The 19,704-nt window shown below is 49.6% G+C and overlaps 1 protein-coding gene and 1 non-coding gene across 3 annotated transcripts; both read left to right on the top strand.

Moving 5' to 3' along the window:
* The first annotated feature begins 407 nt into the window (after positions 1-407).
* On the top strand, positions 408-18,816 carry CHST6 (carbohydrate sulfotransferase 6). 2 transcript variants are annotated; one of them, XM_061137997.1, is made up of 5 exons: positions 408-508; positions 637-902; positions 9,510-9,699; positions 11,731-11,806; positions 12,604-18,816. In XM_061137997.1, the coding sequence occupies exon 5, from the start codon at positions 12,620-12,622 to the stop codon at positions 13,805-13,807; it is 1,188 nt and encodes a 395-aa protein (XP_060993980.1). In that variant the 5' UTR covers positions 408-508; positions 637-902; positions 9,510-9,699; positions 11,731-11,806; positions 12,604-12,619; the 3' UTR covers positions 13,808-18,816. The 2 variants fall into 2 exon arrangements, with proteins under 2 accessions (XP_060993980.1, XP_060993974.1); XM_061137991.1 differs by having other exon boundaries at positions 9,418-9,699.
* TRNAT-UGU (transfer RNA threonine (anticodon UGU)) lies at positions 1,752-1,824 on the top strand. Its single transcript has one exon. It is a non-coding gene; the product is annotated as a tRNA-Thr (tRNA).
* Positions 18,817-19,704: the final 888 nt, after the last annotated feature.

The raw sequence follows: 19,704 nt of genomic DNA, 5'->3' as shown, positions 1-19,704 counted from the left end.
GACCCAGGCTTGGCTGGGGCCGAGGCCGGGGGCTTGGGAAGCAGTTTGGATTCCTCTGGCTGCGAGGATGCCACCGAGAGCGAGCAGGGGCGAAATAAAGATTCGGTTTCTTTCACAAGGGCCTTTTGTGTTCCCAGGAGCCTCCCTTCTCTGGGGATTGATCGGAGGGGGAAACACTTCTTTGCTCAACGAGTGGGATGAGAAGCGACGCGGCGGGCTCCCTCTGACACCCCGCGCCCAGCCGCGCGCCCCTGGCTGCCCCCTGGGCCCACCTGCGCCCTCCTCTCCGGGGCTCGCCCGCGCCCGCCCGGGGCGGCCGCCCCTCCCCCGAGGCGTGGCCCCTCGGCCCGCGGTGGGCAGGCTAGTCCGAGCCCGGGGGCCAACCGGCTCTTTCCTTCCTCCCCTCCCGCCCCGGCGCCCGCCCGCCCGCTCCGGGACCGCAGCCACGTCTGAAAGCGCCTCATTGTGCGCGCTCGGCTCCGGCCCGCCGCGCTGAGCGGCCGCACAGGTAGCGCGCGGCGCGGGGCCGGGCGCCCAGAGGGCTCCGAGGCTGCTTCTTGTCCTGCCCCCCGACCCCCACCCCGGGACGGCTCCCCCAACATCCCATTCTTACGACACCTCTCTTTTTTTTTTTAGGGGACTCCTGCCCGGTTTCCAGCGTCCCGCCGCCTTGGCTCTCCAGGTGCCTCCAATATTGACGGCCCCCGCTTGCCAAGTCCACGCCTTTCGGAGCGCCCTCCGCCCCGGGGTCACGGGTGCCCCTTCAGAGCCGTACGACCCTGCGGACTGTCCCGGCGAGGAGACAGCGGCTGCGGACGGAGCTGGGTGAAGGCGGCGTCCAGGAGTCTCGGCAGAGCCTGGGGCCAGAGGCGTCTGCCCCGGGCCGGGACACCTCGCCTGGGGTACGTTGGTTCGTCCTCTCTCCGCGGGATGAGGGTGCGGGATGCCCACACCCTGGGCGGCCGGGCCCTCGGCCGGGGGCCCAGCTGGGGAGGCGGTGACCTTGCAGCGCCCCGTGGGCTGTGCCAGTTGGAGCTGAGGGTAGTTTTTATGAGAACGTGAAAAGGGCATCGCTGGTTGGAAAGGGTCTTCCTGGGGCTTCAGCTTCACAGGTCACTTCTTGAGGATCCCTTGTCTCTTACAACTTGAGTTTCAAAGGGTATGGCTTTCATTTAAAAAAAAAAAAAAAAAAAAAACAGAAACAAAAAACTCTCCAAGGACTTTTTCCACGGAACCCTGAAGAAAAAGCAGCTCGGGCAAGTGAATTCGGAACCAGATCCAGCTGAATTTGAGTCTGGGGGCCCCTGCTCCCAGCTGCTGGACCATGGGCAGTAATAGAGACCGCCTCCCTGGGCCTCAGCATAGATGCCCAGTAGATGTTCACTCTCTTTTCTCTTCCCTCTTGTACTGGAGGCTTGAGGATGGGAAAAGTGAGGCCCCAAGAGTGGAAAAGCCTTGGCTGAGGTGAAGCCATGAGTGAGTGAGCCAAGTGCCAGAGCTAATAAGAATAGCAGGCTGCTCGGTGAGCCTGGCCATGCCAAGGGTTAGACTGTTCCATTTAATCCTCTCCAGACTGCCTGGTAGACGCTGCTAGAGCCTCCTTCTCAGAGTCAGCTGAAGCCCAGAGGTTATGAGTGACTGGCTCAAAGTCACACACCCCACTGGTTGTAGAGCACAATTTTAACCCAATCTGGCTTCAGAAGCCAGGGTTTCAGCCATGATTGACTATCTTCTGTTTGGGATGTATGGCTTCCCTGGTAGCTCAGTTGGTAAAGAATCTGCCTTGTAATGCAGGAGACCCAGGTTCGATTCCTGGGCTGGGAAGATACCCTGGAGAAGGGAATGGCAACCCACTCCAGTACTCTTGCCTGGAGAATCCCATGGACAGAGGAGCCTGGCGGGCTACAGTCCATGGGGTTGCAAGGGTTGGACACGACTTAGTGAGTAAACCACCACCACCACTGCTGCCTAGGCTTGATTCTTCCTATTGTTAGGGTCACTTGAACTTGGTTGGGCTATTTTCTTTGAATTTTCCTTATGCACAAGCTTTCTCTTGGATTCATAGAACACAGTTGTGACGCAGGATTTTTCAAAGATCCTTGAACTATGTACTAATACTTTTCAGTTAACTATGTACCAGATGTTATCTGAGTAATTCATTTAATCTTCAAGCCCATGAGTTGAGTTATATTATTTCCCCTATTTATAAATTTAAAAAAAAAAAAAAGCAAGCACAGAGAGATTAAGTAACTTGCTCAACTTGCTCGAGATCACCCAGTGAGTCATCAAATAGAGTTCATACTCTTAGCCCTTGTGCTAACCCTACTACCTGGTATGAGAGAGATAGAGTCTGGCTTCTAGGCTAGTCAGGAGATTTAGGTACAGAAATGCATGAACAGGAGTATTCTTTGTAGTGATAGTAGCATTAACAAAGATTTCCCAATATCACCTAATACTCAGTCCATATTAAAATTTCTCTGATTACCTCAAAGATATCTTCTGACACTGGGTTTGTCTGAATCAGAATCCAAACAAGATCTACATGTTGTCTTTGGTTGTTTTGTGTTGTTTTCTTTTTGTTGTTGTTGTTTCTGAAAATAAGTTTTATTTAAATAAGGGTTTAAATACATTACATAACATTAGAACTGAAGAGGACGGGGAAAAAAAAACCCCAAAATCAGTTTGTGACTTCACATGGCATTGGGCCGCTGTTGCTAGTGAGTTGCAGGCTCTACAGCTATGACTGATACATCGGTTTGAAATTTGTTCCCTTGTCAGAAGTTGAACTATTAGAAGGTTGGCCTCACCTTCTAGTTTGGGAATCGATTATTTAGGATATATCTGGTCAAAAAGACCTTGGTGGCAAGCCAGATGTCCTGGCCCCTCACTAGAAGGTGGTTGCTCTAAGCTCTGCTCACCAGGTCACATTGGAGACAGCAAGGGATCTTTCCCCGACCACCAAAGTCTCCCTCTGGCAATATAGCCACCTCACCCATCCTCCATTCTCCGCTTCATCGAGGGCTGTCCAGGTCGTGATGTTCTCTCAGGATAGGGAACTCTGCAGAGGGACTGCTGAGGGACTTCCAGCCAGACACAGCCTCCTGTGATCCTGGAGCTCTGGACTTGGCTGAAGCATTACTGTTACTCCTTTGGTTCAGGCTGGACACTGCCAGGTGCCTCTGCTTAACCTCGGTTTAAACGAGGGACCCCAAGACTAGACAGCATGGCTCTGTTCAGTTTGTTGCATGAAGGAGTTCCACTAGTCCAAGTTAAAAGCAGACCCCAGATGGTTACATTATACAAGCTGCGAGGTGCTTAAACTTGTGACAGGGACAGAAGGGAATTTCTACTCATTGCAAGGAAATCCTCACTTAAGCCTCAGTGAGCCAAAAGCTCTTGAACCCATGAACCTTCAGCTGGTCATCCTTAGCAAGTCCAGTCTCTATCAGGAACTGTCCTTAGCCAGTCCAGTCTCAACCAGGAACTGGCGTATGTTCTTGTGCTGGTCACCCTGTAGCTGAATTCCTTCTCCATCTAGATGCTCAATGCAGTACCATTGCAGGCAAATTTCTTCCTAAATGCCTTCACTAGATTCTTTTTATCGTAATCATCAGCAATCCCCTGGACGGCAGTAATGGTCTTCCTGCCGTTTCTTCATCGAATCCTTAAATGGATATAATCCTCAGTGCCAGCAGGAGGCAGATCAGTACTCTTCCTTGCATCAGCAAAGGGGTTCAAAGAATGGAGGTTCTGGATAGCGGACATAAATACTATTGAAGGCGGCCGCAGGAGACAGTGGGCAAGGGATACAGAGCCTTGGGAAGTGAGGGGGCTGGAAAGGGAGTCTGCTGAGTCCTTGGCGGCAGCTCAGTGACTGGGCCAAGTTGTTTTCTTCTAAAATAGTCCCTTCATTTTTTCTTTCCATGCCATTGACTGATAAAAATGATTTAGTCTTTTAAAAAATGATTTACTTTTTAAAAATAAATGAATCAAAGTAAGAGATAAGAAAAATAAACCAGAGAATATTCCAGACTGTCCCTGCATGAGAGGGCTCAGTCCACACCAGGGAGCAGGTGCCAGAGAGGAGTGGGTGAAACGTATCCCCTCCGCTCCCCGCCAGTGTTACTTCGGAGAAGAGGGGGAGTCCCAGACTTGGGGGCCTCCAGCTGTCAGGTGCACTGATTTAGGCCACGTTAGGTGCTGTGTAAGATGTGCTTTGGGGATCCCCAAAGTTCAGAGCCTTGGGAAAGGGCTTCTGTGTTGGTATCTGCTCATCTGCTCTGGAATGCCCGCCGCATGGCTCTGAGCCAAGGAGACTCGAAGCTCCTTTCCCAGACTAACTTGATTTCACTTCCCAGTAGGTTCCTGCAGGCAGGTCTGGTTACTCCAGCAGCATCTGGACTCTGTGACTGTAGCCGCCCTACCTCCGGCTGATACCACACGGCTGCTCCCCAGGGCCATCAGGGGAATGGCAGATGTGGCCAGGGCTTAGGGCCAAGCACGTCTTCACCACCGCCGGCCCCAGCCCAGAGCCCTGAGACTGAGTGTGGGGTTGGAGCCCTTGACAAAGGGCAGGTGGTTTTCCATCCTCTGCCCCTCCCCTCTAGCCACCTAGGTACTCGGGTCAGCTGGAAGATGGTTTGGGGGTGCGTCTCTCCCTGCAATAAAAGCTGAGTCAGCAAACTCCACCCATGCCTCTTTGAACTGATTAAACAGAACTGATTGTTAATGAATGATGAAGTAATAAAACAAGAAAAAAATGACCTGTAATCTGGCCACAGAATAATAACCACCAATATTCAGCATGCATCTTTCTGGATTTCTTCCTATACTAAATAATTTGTGGTTTTGTTTGTTTAAGTAACAGCTTTATTGAGATATAACTCACATTCTTTGAAGTTGTGTTAAGTGTACATTTCACTGGTTTACAGTATATTCAGTCTTGTGCATTAATCACGGGAAGGTTCATCCGTGTTGCAGCACGTATCAGTCCTTCATTCCTTCTTATTGCCAGAGGATATTCAGTTATATGAGTACACCACATTTTGCTTATCCATTCATCAACTGATAGGCATTTAGGATGTTTCCACTTTGGGGCTATTATGATTAATGCTGCTGTGAAAGTTCATGAGCACGTTTTTGTGTAGACATATTTTTGATTCTCTTGGATTTGTGTATTTTAGAGTAGAATTGCTGGATCACATGGTAATTCTATGTTTACTTGAGGGATGACCTGCTTTCCACAGCAATCCCGTTTTACATTCCCACCAGCAGTCTATGAGGGTTCCAGTTTCACCATATTCTCACTAACACTTGCTATTATCTGTCTTTTTATTACAGCCAACCTAGAGGATGGGAAGTGGTATCCCAATGTAGTTTTGATTTGCATTTTCCTAATGACTGAAGCTATCAAGGATCTTTTCATGCACTTATAGACCATGTGTCCATCTTCTCTAGAGAAATATCCACTCAAATCTGTTGCTTATTTTAAAATCAGGGTTTTTTTTTTTTTTTATTATTGTTCCATTGTAAGAGCTCTTTATATATGGGTACAAGTCCCTTGCTATTTATATGATTTGCAAATATTTTCTCCCATCTGTGGATATCCTTTCAGTTTCTTGATGGTGTCCTTTGATATGCATGTATTTTTAACACACTGAAAGTTTTGCTGTGTTGCTGTCTTTTTTTTCACTTAGCATTATGTAGTGAAGTGCTCTAAAGTTAGACAGCTGGAGTTCAAATTCTGACTGTTGTGTGTGGGCAAGTTCCTGAACCTTTCTAAGCCTCAGTTTCCTCTTCTGTAAAATAGGGTAGCACATCAGACGCACCTGATAGGATTGTTGTGAGATAATCCTGATCTGATCTTCAGAGGAAGACGGGTGGGAAAGACTTGGTACGTAGGAAGCCCTCACAGGTGGTATTCCATGATTCCCACACCACCACAGGCATCCATCTTTCTCCTCTCTCTCCCCTTTCCTCCCTCGGTGCTTTTCCCATCTCTTGTTCTTCTTTTCTCTCTCCCTTCCCATCTTTCCTCCTCTTTCTTGCCCTCCGTGTCAGCCTTCTCTCCAACAGATCCCCTGGGCTCCATCAGAGCTGGTTCGTCTCCAGGGGTGGCCCTTGATGCCTCAGGTCCACACATGCCTCATCCAAAATCTCTTTTCTTTAGCTTTTGGGATTCCTGAACAGAATGGCCTGCAGCTGATGCCAAACAAAGAAATCTGAGCCAGGGGGTGGTACCTAGGATTACCTTTCACTGCCTTAGACCGCAGGGCTGGGAGACGCTGGAGACGGAGGAGCTGAAGCCAGAGCTGAAGCCAGAGCGGGCCTGCGGGTGAGTCCGGCCCAGAGGGCAGATGCCTGTCGGCCCGCACCTGCCCTGCCAAGCCTCCTCTGCCCTGCGGCTCAGTGTTCCCACGGGCACGTCGGATAAAACGGGACTCCTTCTGTCTCAGACCAAGAGCTAGTCAGGGATGACTAGAAACTGTCGTTAACGTTAAGGTGCTCGGCAGAAAGAAATACAGGACAAGTGGGGAATCACTCCCTTCTGATTTGGATCACAGAGTGCCTGATATCAATTCAGCAAATATTTATTAATATCATCTCACTCAGGCTTTGGGGCAATCCCTGACATGACACTTACTGTCTTACTCTGACAGGATTCTTCACTTTTTTTTTAAAGCAATTCAATGATCTTAATATTAGGTTATTTTTTATTTGAAAAAAATAAGATTTTTGCAATCTCTACCTCCTGAAATGTGACATCAAGCGTACTTTTTTTTTTTTTTTTTAATGAGCGACTGAGCCCACATACCCCTTGCCTTATAGTTTGTAGGCACTGAATTTGTGAGTATACAGCTACTGTTTCTGAAAGGACAGACATTAAAAAACTGTACCTGTCAATGCAGGACCAGTTCCATGTTCTCCAGTGTGTGATGGGCAATGTGTCTTAGTGGCCTGAATACACAGGATCTAAGCTCTCTACTATTGAAAAGCTAATCTTGCTAACCTGGGATACAAAACAAAGTCCCTCCAGGCTTTTTGATAAAATTGATTGGCATTTTTCTATGGGCTATCTATCATATTAGCTATTATTATAGAAAGCTCAGTCATGTCTGAGCTTTGCGACCCCATGGACTGTAGCCCACCAGGCTCCTCTGTCCATGGAGACTCTCCAGGCCAGAATACTGGAGTGGGTTATCATGCCTTCCTCCAGGGGATCTTCCCCACCCAGGGATGGAACCCAGGTCTCCTGCATTGCAGGCGGATTCTTTACCGTCTGAGCCACCAGGGAAGCCCATAGAAAGCAGGACAGAGCCCTTTTCTTTCTTAGTCCCTTTTCTTCCCTCCAAATTACTGTATTTACAGAACACGTTCCTTTTTTCTGGCCGTGCCTAGTGGCTTGCGGGATCTTAAGTTCCCTGACCAGGGAGTGAACCCTGGCCCTTGGTGTGGAAAGCCCCGAGTCCTGACCACTGGACCACCAGGGAAGTCCTGACACTTTCCTCTTCACGTACTTCTTACTGAACTAAGTTTGTTTCAGAGGCCTGGAGGCAGGAACTATTTCTCTAATCATAACTGTACACTAATGATGTTCTGTATATAGTGAGGAGGAGGGAATGGAAGAGGTTTGGGGAAATTCAAGGCGCAGTTCTGGGTAGACTGCATGGAACAGGGCAAGAACCAGTTGAAAGTCCTGGGCTGTGACGCCGTCAGCAGTGTCTGGTTGTGAGACGTCCAGGAAAGCACCAGTCACCAGGTTTTGCTTTCTTTAACAGAAAATCTGCCACGAATGGGGCTGGGGTCAGTGGGATGGTTTCTTTTTTTTTTTTTTTTTCCGTGAGATACTGTGCCTACAGCCTCTCTGGCCTTCCTCTGACCCTTGAGCATGAAATGCTCCTTCTCGGAGCCTTCAGAGATGCTGCTTCATCCTACATACTGACCTCTTCTCTCTGCCTGCTCCCTCACACAGCCCTTCCCACGGTTATTCCTTGCTCAGCCATCAGATCCCAATTCAAAAAGCACTTGGCTAAGGAAAGACTTTCCTTCTTGCCCTCAGCTGCAGGCTCCCACAGCACTGTCCTTGCCCTTCATTATATTTCTTATCAGTTCAGTTCAGTCGCTCAGTCGCGTCCAGCTCTTTGTGACCCCGTGGACACTGCCCATGCTTGTGGTTAAATGATCACTTGCTTCGTGGTGACCTTCTCAGCTAGAAATTAAGCTGAAGGCAGTGGCCACATGTCAATACTTACTTTCATGCTTTGCACATAGTAGCCACATAATAAATGTTTACAGAATGAATGATATAGTGCATGAACATACAATAAAGAATTTCATATAAAATTTTAGGATATTTACAGAATTTCTAGTATGTATATGCTTTTTTCTTTTAGGTCTTATACACTTTAAAACTTTTATTATTTATTTTTATTTAAGTATAGTTTATTAACACTGTTTCAGGTGTATAGCAAATACATACATACACATATATATACACACATATGATTCTTCTCCAGTATAGGTTATTACAAAATATTGAATACAGTTCCCTGTGCTATACAGTAGGTCCTTATTATTTATTTTATATATAGTAGTGTATATCTGTTAATCCCAAATTTCCAGTTTATCCCCCTCCTCCCTTTGGTAACCACAAGTTTGTTTTCTATGTCTGTAAGTCTATTTCTGTTTTGTAAATAAGTTCATTTGTATCTTTTTTTTTTTTAGATTCTGCATATAAGTGATATCATAAAGTATTTGTGTTTCTCTGTCTGACTTAGTATGATAATCTCTAGGCCCATCTGTGTTGCTGCAGATAGCATTATTTTATTCTTTTTAAGGCTTGGAAATATTCTATTGGATATATGTACCTTATCTTCTTTATCCATTCATCTGTTTATGGACCTTCAGGTTGCTTAACGACAACAACAAATGAATATTGGGGTGCATGTATCTTTTTAATTAGAGTTGTCATTTCAGGTATATGCCCAAGAATGGGATTGCTGGATCATATGGTAGCTGTATTTTTAGTTTTTTGGGAAATCTCCATACTCTTCTCCATAGTGGTTGCACCAGCTTAGTAATACGATTTCCATCAACATTGTAGGAAGATTCCCAAAAGGAGAAAGCTCCACACACACAGAATTTTGTACCACTTCCTTGTATCACCTTTTCAAAAATTAGACAAATAATAAATATGTGCCCACAAACTATTACAAAGGATTCATAGGAGAGGCAGATGAGCCTTCCAGAGTGGGGAGCTTCATTGGGCAAAGGTTTAGGAGTGGGGCCACCCAGAGCCCGACACTGGGGGCCTGGCACTTGGATTCAAACCCCGCCCTACCCCTCACCAGCTGTGTATTCATGTCTCTAAGCCCCATTGCATCAACTAAAACACACAGGATGATTTTTACCTTCCAGGGACTTGGGGAGAATAAAATTCAATCAAGAAGATCAAATACACATCCCAGTGCCTGCCTGACATGTTCTTCCTCACTTGAACCCTGGGCCAGTTGGTGGTATGCTGAATGTAAGGTGGCTTCTCAGAAAACTCCCAGCTGGGGCCTGGATTCTCTGGACACCCTGCGTGGGCAGGATGTTCCCATCTGCTTCCTAGTCCTGGAGTTCCAACTGGAGGATCAGATACCAGTTCCTGTATAGTGTGAGCCACTTAAGAAGACCTCTGGCATCCCTGGAGCGCAGGTAACAAGCATCTCGGCCTGGGGGTAAGATCCTCCTTGCCAGGGGAGGGTGAGGCGGGCCCCGGCAGCTGTGTTTGGGCCCAAGTATTGGGGTCGTGTGAGAGGCCAGCAGCCTGTGATCAGAAAGTGCCAGAAACCTCGAAATAAGTCCTGGTTTGCGGTCCCTTGCTGTCTCTCCAAACCTTGGGTCCTTCGTCTAAAAAACTGAGATCATAGGGAATTCCCTGGCGGTCCAGTGGTTGGGACACCAAGCTTTCACTGCCGAGGGTCTGGGTTTGATCCCTGGTCAAGAAGTTGGGAGCCCACAAGCTGAGTGATGCAGCCAAAATAAATAAATTAAACTAAAAAAACTGAGATCATAATGCCCACCTCAGGGGCTGTTGTGTTAAATCGCCTAGCTATATGCTTGCTTAGTTGCTAAGTTGTATCCGTGACCCCATGGACTGTAGCCCACTAGGCTCCTCTGTCCATGGGATTTCCCAGGCAAGAATACTGGAGTGGGCTGCCATTCCCTTCTCCAGGGGATCTTCCCAATCCAGGGATTGAACCTGCGTCTCTTGCATTAGCAGGTGGGTTCTTTACCACTAAGCCGCCAAGGTAGCCCCAAATCACCTAGCCCTTGAGGTAATTTATGTCAGTAAAGAGGAGTCAGAGTTTCCTCCCTCTCTTGTACCCCGTTCTTGGGAAGCACACCCTCGAGGAGAGGGGGTAACGTGTGCAGAGCAGGTGGGTGGCTGCTGCCCAGGTCTTCCAGGGACCCAGGGAGGTACTGAGCAGGAAACAAGAGCTGTTGGGCATCCTGCAGGCCCCTGACAAGGGGGGTGTTGATGGGGGCTCTGTGCTCACAGTCTAGACGCCAGCTGCCCTCAGTGGGGACACGGCCAGTGAAGGCGTCCTGGTGGGGAGCAAATGCCGGGAAAGGAAAGAGGAAACCTCCAGGTCCTTCCCCTCCCGAGCGGCTCATCCTTCAGATGGCTGCAGGAAGAACAGTGCAAAGAGCAGGAAACTCTGGGACCTGGGGGTGTGGGGACTGGGCTCGGGGTCCCTTTCATTCTGGAGGACCCTCTGTGGGGCAGTCTTTCTTAATTAGTTGGTATTGGAGTACAGTTAGTTTACAATGTTGTGTTAGTTTCCGCTGTATGGCAAAATGAATCAGTGATTCCGTCCATACCCACTCTTTTTCAGATTCTGTTCCTATTGGGTCACCACAGAGTACTGTGCTATAACAGGTCCTTATTAGTCATCTCTTTTATATATAGTATGTGTATATGTCAGTCTCAGTCCCCCACTTTATCCTTCCCTCTGCACCCCGGGACATTCTTAAGATCCACTAAAGGTGGAGAAGGAAATGGCAACCCACTCCAGTATTCTTGCCTGGAAAAATCCATGGACAGAGGAGTCTGGCGGGCTAAAGTCCATGGGATTACATGACTGAGCATGTGTGGACGAGGGTGGAGGGAGATGGGTTGGTAGCAATAAACTGGTAGAACTAAAAAAAAAAAAAGAAAAAAAATCCACTAAAGGACTCCGGCGTGTTCGGGGGCTGCAGGGGGCCTGGGAGATGCTGGGATTCCAAGCATAGGTGACCTCAGGGGTCTTCTCTGGGCGGAGACTCCCCATGGTGCCTCCTCTCAGACACAGCTGACCACTACATCAGTAACAAGGAGCATGTGTGGCACTTTACCAAACCCTTTCCTCATATGTGTTTGCAGCAGCATTCCTCTCGACAACCTTAAGATGAAAATGTTATCATCCCCATTTTACAAAGGAGGAAACTTGAGTCTTGGAGAACTTAAGTCGTTTGTCCCAGGTCTCCCAGCTCCTGAGTGGCATCAGAGAGACTCAAACCCAGCAGGAGAGACTTTCATTTCACGTCCATCTGGGAAAATGTATCCAGCCAGCTGCTTGTCCCTGCCCAGCTCCAGCCAGGGGAAGGGCAACTAGACTCCGAGGGGAACTTCTGTCAGTCTGGGAAGACAGAGCCCTCCCAGCGTCCAGGGCCATCTGACCCAGCCCCTCTCCTGCCTTCCAGGCCCTGAAAAACCTCCAGGCCTCTCCCATGGATCTGTGATCGAGGTGGGCAGCCCTCCCAGCAGCCCGGGACAGCAGTAAGTAACCTCGGCATGGAAAGGGGCCTGCCCTCATCTCTCCCCTTCTCTGGCTCCGTCCTTCCGCTCCCTTAGCTGGTTCCTTCTGCCAACTCCCACCAATCCAGAAGGATATCTTCCCTTGGGAATCCGTGCTTCCTGTAGGACTTCACTCTCCGTGGGTGAGAGCAACACTTGCTGTTCTTTGTCTATTTATTTTTAATAGCAAAAGTGATATCTGCTTATTTAAAAAGTCAAACAATGCAGAAGCACACTACGCAGAAAGTGCAAGTTTTTGGTGATGAGAGTTACTACATGCCCCAGCCCCCGGGGCTCATCCCGGTACTCCAGGACCACAATGAATCCCCTTTTACAGATGGGTGAACTGAGTCACAGAGCAACGAAGTGTTTGCTCCGAGATCACAGGCTAGGAAGTGGCTGAGTTGGGAAGGCTCTGCTAAATCACCCAGCAAGCTATTTAGGTAAACAACCTAAAATTGCTCCCCTATAAGAATTTTAAGCAAAAAGCAGGACTTCCGTTTTACATATATGTTGCCCCTGGAGAAAGAAAAGGGCTGCAGGACAGAAAGAGAGACAAATGGAAAATCATTGCCCATAGTCTTGTGCAACTGGCCTTTGGCTCTGCGAAGACTGCTCATGCCTTCAAGTCGCGCTCCTGACTTGGGAGGTCCCCAGTGGGATGGTCTCTCTGGGGGCGGTGGGCAAGTTCCAGGGCTGCTCCCCCGCATCCCCAGACGGGATGTGGGATGGGCGAGCGGCCCCTGGTCCCCGACGGCTACTGCCCGCTCCGTCTGCAGGTCTGCGGCCGGCGGCATGTGGCTGCGGCGCGTCTCCAGCACGGCGGTGACCGCGCTCCTGCTAGCGCAGACCGGCCTCCTGCTCTTCTTGGTCTCCCGGCCCAGACTGCCGCCCCCGGCGAGCGGCGAGGAGCGCGTGCACGTGCTGGTGCTGTCCTCGTGGCGCTCAGGCTCGTCCTTCGTGGGCCAGCTCTTCAGTCAGCACCCCGACGTCTTCTACCTCATGGAGCCCGCGTGGCACGTGTGGGCCGCCCTGTCGCAGGGCAGCGCCCTGGCGCTCCACATGGCGGTACGCGACCTGGTGCGTTCCGTCTTCCTCTGCGACATGGACGTGTTCGACGCCTACCTGCCATGGAGGCGCAACCTGTCAGACCTCTTCCAGTGGGCGGAGAGCCGGGCGCTGTGCTCGCCGCCCGCCTGCAGCGCCTTCCCGCGCGGCGCCATCAGCAGCGAGGCGGTGTGCAAGCCGTTGTGCGCGCGGCGGCCCTTCGGCCTGGCGCAGGAGGCCTGCCGCTCCTACAGCCACGTGGTGCTCAAGGAGGTGCGCTTCTTCAACCTGGAGGTGCTCTACCCGCTGCTCAGCGACCCCGCGCTCCGCCTGCGCATCGTGCACCTGGTGCGCGACCCGCGCGCCGTGCTGCGCTCGCGCGAGCAGACGGCCAAGGCGCTGGCGCGCGACAACGGCATCGTGCTGGGCACCAACGGCAAGTGGGTGGAGGCCGACCCGGAGCTGCGCGTGGTGCGGGAGGTGTGCCGCAGCCACGTGCGCATCGCCGAGGCGGCCACGCGCAAGCCGCCGCCGGCCCTGCGCGGCCGCTACCGCCTCGTGCGCTTCGAGGACCTGGCGCGGGCGCCGCTGCCGGAGATCCGAGAGCTGTACGCCTTCGCGGGCCTGAGCCTCACGCCGCAGCTCGAGGCCTGGATCCACAACATCACGCACGGCGTCGGGCCCGGCGCGCGCCGCGAGGCCTTCAAGACCACGTCGAGGGACGCGCTGAACGTCTCGCAGGCTTGGCGCCACGCCCTGCCCTTCGCCAAGATCCGCCGTGTGCAGGAGCTGTGTGCTGGCGCGTTGCAGCTGCTGGGCTACCGGCCAGTGTTCTCCGAGGACGAGCAGCGCGACCTCAGCCTGGACCTGGTGCTGCCGCGCGGCCCGAGCAGCTTCAGCTGGGCCTCGTCCACTGCCGAGCACCCCGGGCCGTAGCAGAGGCCCCCAGCTGGGGCTGGCAGTCACCAGGGCCAGGAGACCCACGCGTGGTGCCAAAGGGGCTGGGTATGCGGTGGCGCAGAGTTTGGGAGGTCCCACCTGTAGCAGGCCAGGACCAAGTTCCCAAACTAGTTTCTTTCTGCCCACTTCTCTTTCTTTCGAGTCCTCTTTAGGAGCTGAATGGTTTCCCCCGGTGGCTCAGCAGTAAAGAATCTGCCTGCAGTGCAGGAGACCCAGGAAGATCCCCTGGAGGAGGGCATGGCAACCCACTCCACCATTCTTGCCTGGAGAATCCTATGGACAGAGGAGCCTGGTGGGCTGCAGTCCATGGGGGCAAGGAATCAGACATGACTGAAGTGACTAATCAACAGCACGTAGGAGCTGAATTACCCACAGGAACACTCTTCATAGAAAGCAGACTGGTTCCCCCACTTCTGGGCACAGGGAATAAGTTCAGATGACTTGGCTCCTTCTCCAGCACTTTCTTTCCTTCTCAGTCTCCCTCAGAATGCGTCATCCTGCAGCTGAGAAGGTTGGTCCAGCCCTACCTGGGACTGGAGGGATAATGTGGCCAGCTGGCCCCGGAAGTCAGTACATCTCCCCCTCCACGGCACACGCCCCAGACTCTGTGACGACTTGGCTCCTTCTGCAGCACTTTCTTTCCTTCTCAGTCCCCTTCAGGATGCCTCATCCTGCAGCTGAGAAGGCTGGCCCAGCCCTACCTGGGACTGGAGGGGTACTGTGGCCAGCTGGCCCCTGAAGTCAGTACATCTCCCCCTCCATGGCACCCCCCCCCCAGACTCTGTTCCCCCAAATCCTCTGGCACCACGTGCCACCAAAGCCAATGCTTTTATATTCATCTGTATCTTCAGCAAGAAATCAGCCAAGTCTCTATCTTGGGGTCTCCCCTTAGTCTCTCTCTGACCCAATCTCCCAGGAGCCCACACGACCCCATCACCTGCCTAAGTAAGGTGAACCTTTGATTTGTCCTGATGGGAAAGTTCCTAGTTACGGAAATAAACATATTTAACCTGTGATACAAATTAGAGTTTATGGCCTGTAAAGTTGGAGAAGCAAAATGCAAAAGTGAAGAGACTTGTCCAAAGCTACAGGATGAAAGGAAGATGAAGAGAGAGAGGGAGGTTTGCTCTGGGACCATAGTGGGGTGGAGAGGGTGCATCAGGCCTGCAGAGACCTGTCTCCTTGACCAAGAAGGGTCAGATTTTCCCATCCTGTCTGCCCAAGGGCTCAGCAGTCGGCCGTAGCTAGGACCGCAGCTGCGAGGTGAGATGTGGGAAGTGGTAAGCTCAGGGTTCAAAGTGCAGAATCTAGGGAGCTTCCTGGATAAGCCTGGAGGGAGGCAGTGAGCAGACAAAGTGGAGGGAAGGAAGGCTGGCAGGCTCGGGCAGCAGGCCAGACAGAGCGTGTGGCAGAGCAAGAGGCTGGCAGCAAGATCAGTGCCTGGGGGGCAAGTCACGGGGTGGGTGTACCTAGATAAAGCTTGCCAGGAGCTTGGAAGGAAAAAGGCTCTAGGGTGGCTGTCCTCCTGTGGTCCTTCTGTGCCAGGCCCTGGAGGAGAACAAAATACAGTTCCTAGCTGCAAGCTACAGCACCCTGGCTCCACCAGCAGAGGGTCTTATGAAACAGAGGCTGGATTTTAAAAATGGAGGTGGGGGGTAGGCGAAAGGGGAGGATATGTAAGAGCTAGTCTTGAATTCAGGAAATAAAAGCCAACAAGTGCTCAAAAAATGTTGAAAATGAGGGAGAAGGGTCACAGAACCTCTGGGAAGGACAGGGGAGCAGATTGGAGTCCACACAAATAGAATACCCGTTACACCGGAATACAGAGCTGGTCTGCGGACTGACAGTTGCCACCAGAACACCTAAGCCTATTCCCGCTGGGAGGGAGGGAGCTGCTCTCGCTGAGGCCGTCAGTCACCAGGAGGGATTCTGGAGGTTGCTGGCTTCCCCTTCTCAGCCTGGTGGGACCTGGATTGTAGACCCACGTCCTCACTGCAAAGCAGGCAGGTCAAGGGCAATCTGGCACTTTCCATTTCTTTCCTCGCAGGGAGCAGATGGATACTGACCTTGAAGCCGAAACTTCAGGATGCCTCAGTTAAGGACCTGTCTAGCTGTAGAAACTTCGGGCCCTATAAAGCTTCCATCTGCCCCTTCTCACAGTAGAAGAAGGTATTTAAAATGCAGAATTTATTGATGACTTAGGCTAGGGTCACATGGCTTAATAACTTACATCTTTGACTTTGATGCTTATGGTTCTAGCAAGTAAACTGAGCTGGGGATGCAGCAGAAGACTCCATCACAGGCTTCAAAAGCCATATCATTACCCAGAGATGTGGGTCTCTCAAGTGTCAAGGAGCTGTCCTGACATTTTGGGGGTTTTTTTGTTTGTTTTCAGTTTTATTGAGGAAGAATTGACATGCATCATTCTATAAGTTTAAGGTGTACAGCGTGATGGTTTGATTTACCTATACTGGGAAATGATTACGGTACTAGGTTTAATTAACATCAGCCACCTCAGATAGATACAATAAAAAGAGGAGAAAAACACAATTTTAAAATTTATAAATGTTATGAGGGAATTCTCTGGCTGTCTAGTGGTTGGGACTCTGCGCTGTCACTGCCAAGGGCCCGGGTTCAGTCCCTGATGGGGGAAATAGGATCCTGCAAGCCACATGGCGTGGCCAAAAATAAAATAAAAATGTTCTAAGAGATGGAGATTTAATGCCTCCACCTCTTCTCACCTTCTCTCCAAAATTTTATTGTACTTTTAGTTACATAATTGACCTATAGTGCTACATAAGTTCCAGGTGCACAACATAGTGGTTCGATATTTTTAAATGTTACAAAATGATTGCCTCTGTCCTGGCATTGAGCTGCAAACATCTCAAGGTGGGCAGTGGGCTGGGGTAATGGGGCCCCTGCCACCGGCCCCTTTCCTCGCCATATGTGGCCCCCCCAACCCCAGGATAGCCTCTGGGGATAAAAGCAGACTCCTGGCCCCACCTGGAAGGAGTACATGGTTAAGTGGAGGAGTCAGCCAGGAAATCTGCAATGTGCTATGTTTGGGCAAAGAAGGTCCAGCCAGAGGTTCATGGTGCCAGAGGCTGACATGCAGTCACCGATCCCTAGTGGGATCCAGGAAGGCATTTGGGTTGGGGCTCGGAGCCCAGCCTGATCCTGGCATCCACAAGTTTCCTTTGTCCCTGCCAGGGTCACAAGTTGTCTCGGCGACAGCACAGCGAATGGCTTTTGCTGTGTGACCCACTCCTTCTCACCTGTCTCCTGAGGTTCCAGGATGCCAGTGACTGGCTCTCAGATGTTGCTGCCTGCATATGGGGCCTTCTGGACAAGTCTCTGCAAGAGCTGCAGGGCACAGCGGGTTTCCAGCAAGCCCCTAGGTGAACCCAGATAAGGTTTCAGGACAAAGTGCCCAGTCCAGTGTTTTCATGAGTTAGCCCTGGGTCAGGCCCTGGAACAGAATAGTCAAAGCCTTTGCTCTGGTGGGGAGTGCAGATGCTAAGTAAAAAGTCCTATAAATAAATGTGCAACTGTTGATTGTGCTCTAAGAATAAATAATGAGAATGGGTAAAGGGTGGCCTACTTTACTGTGGAGAGTCAGGAAAACATTTTTGAATAGAAATTTTTAGTTCAAATAAAGGATGGATAGGAGTTCATTGAGCACAGGATGAAGAGGCAGAGAGTGACTGAGGGATTGGTCCCCTTGGAATCAAGTTTCCAAATAAAATAGACAAAATAAAAGACTCACTCCTGGGAATCCAAGCTCGTGGTGGGAGAGGACCCCAGGAGATGACTGAGTTTGTGTATCTATAGTAAAGATTCCTAGAAATAGAACTGCTGGATCAAACAGCATCCATCTTTTAAATGTGAAAATGCCAAATTACTCCAAAAATGAAGTACCAACTTATACTCTCTGGAATGGTGTCAGGAATGCCCTTGTCACCCTTTTCTACTGAGCGCCCCCCATCATCTATAAAGAGGTAAATAATTTTCATTTTTACCTACCTAATGGAATATTTGGGCTTTCCTGGTGGCTCAGATGGTAAAGAATCTGCCTGCAATGCAGGAGACCCAGGTTCAGTCCCTGAGTTGTTAAGATCCCCTGGAGAAGGAAATGGCAACTCACTCCAGTATTCTTGCCTGGAGAATTCCGTGGACAGAGGAGCCTGGTGGGCTATAGTGCATGGGTCACAAAGAGTCGGACACAACTAAAGCAATACACATTCACTGTTACAGTGCTACTAGGAACAATCTTGTCTGTATCTCCTGGTACCAGTGCTGTAGGATATTTGCCTAGGAGCTAAAAAGGTAGATCATGAGTATCTTCATTCAACATTATTCCAGATGGTTGTTATCTACTTATGGGCTTCCCAGGTAGCTCAGTGGTAAAGAATTTGCCTGCAATGCAGCAGACACGGGTTTGGTCCCTGGGTCAGGAAGATCCTGACCCTGGAGTTTCCTCCTGGAGGAGGAGATTGCAATCCACTCCAGTACTCTTGCTTGGACAATCCCATGGACAGAGGAGTCTGGTGGGCTACAGTCCATGAGGTCCCAAAGAGTCGACACAACTGAGCATGCGTATATCTGTTTATGCCTCCATAGTTCCAGCTGCCCTACAACCTCAATAACAATCAGCATTCTCAGACTTCAAAATTTTTGGCTGTTGGGTGGTTGACAAGTGACATCTCATTGTGATTCATTTTGTGTTTCACTGATTAATGAGGTTAAGCATCTTTTCCTATTAATATTTTTGTTGGCCACTTGTATTTCTCTATCCAGGTCTTTTGTTTGTCATTTTCGTATTGATTTTTAGAAGTACTTGATATGTTCTGAATGCCAGTCCTATGTCAGTGATTTGTATTTCAGATATTGTCTCCCAGTTTGTGACTTGTCTTTACATTTTCTTTGTGATAACCTTTGTATAACACAAGATCTTAAGTAATTAAATTTACCCATTCTTTCCTTTATGGTCTTTGCTTTTTGTATCTAGTTTAAGAACTCCTTTACCATCATGGACATAAAGATATTCGACATTGTCTTCTGAAAGTTTTATAGTTCTTCATCACACTGTAAGCGAAACGGAGGTGGTGGGTGGCTAAAAAATAAACACACACACACACCAAGTTTTTGTTTGCTTTATATGTGCTTCATAATTTTCTTGTAAGTTTGTGTTTTTCCTGAAGTTGTGCTGTCTTTCAGGTTTTTTTTTTTCCCCCACTGAGAGAAAAAATGGTACCTTCTTCACCCTGTTCTTAAAATTGTGAGATTCTTAACCAGTTTGTCTGTTGCTGAAATCTATTTCATTATTTTTCCTGAGGATATTCCTTCTTCTGTTCCTATCTGGTTAGGTGGCTACTAGTACTGTTGCACAGAAGTCCATCTAAGACTCCTGGTTAAATCCACTATTTTTTTTTTTTTTTTTTTGGCCCATCTTTCTCTTAGTCATCACTCTTTTTTTTTTTTTTCTCATTTATTTTTATTAGTTGGAGGCTAATTACTTGACAACATTGCAGTGGGTTTTGTCATACATTGACATGAATCAGCCATGGGGTTACATGTATTCCCCATTCTGACCTCCCTCCCACCTCCCTCTCCACCCGATTCCTCTGGGTCTTCCCAGTGCACCAGGCCCGAGCACTTGTCTCATGCATCCCACCTGGGCTGGTGATCTGTTTCACCCTAGATAATATACATGCTGTTCTCTCGAAACATCCCACCCTCACCTTCTCCCACAGAGTCCAAAAGTCTGTTCTGTACATCTGTGTCTCTTTTTCTGTTTTGCATATAGGGTTATCATTACCATCTTTCTAAATTCCATATATATGTGTTAGTATGCTGTAATGTTCTTTATCTTT

This window comes from Dama dama, chromosome 4 (genome assembly GCF_033118175.1).
Source record: "Dama dama isolate Ldn47 chromosome 4, ASM3311817v1, whole genome shotgun sequence".
Classification (NCBI taxonomy): Eukaryota; Metazoa; Chordata; class Mammalia; order Artiodactyla; family Cervidae; genus Dama; species Dama dama.
Note: the sequence above shows the minus strand (reverse complement) of the source record. Positions and strands in the feature narration are given on the sequence as shown.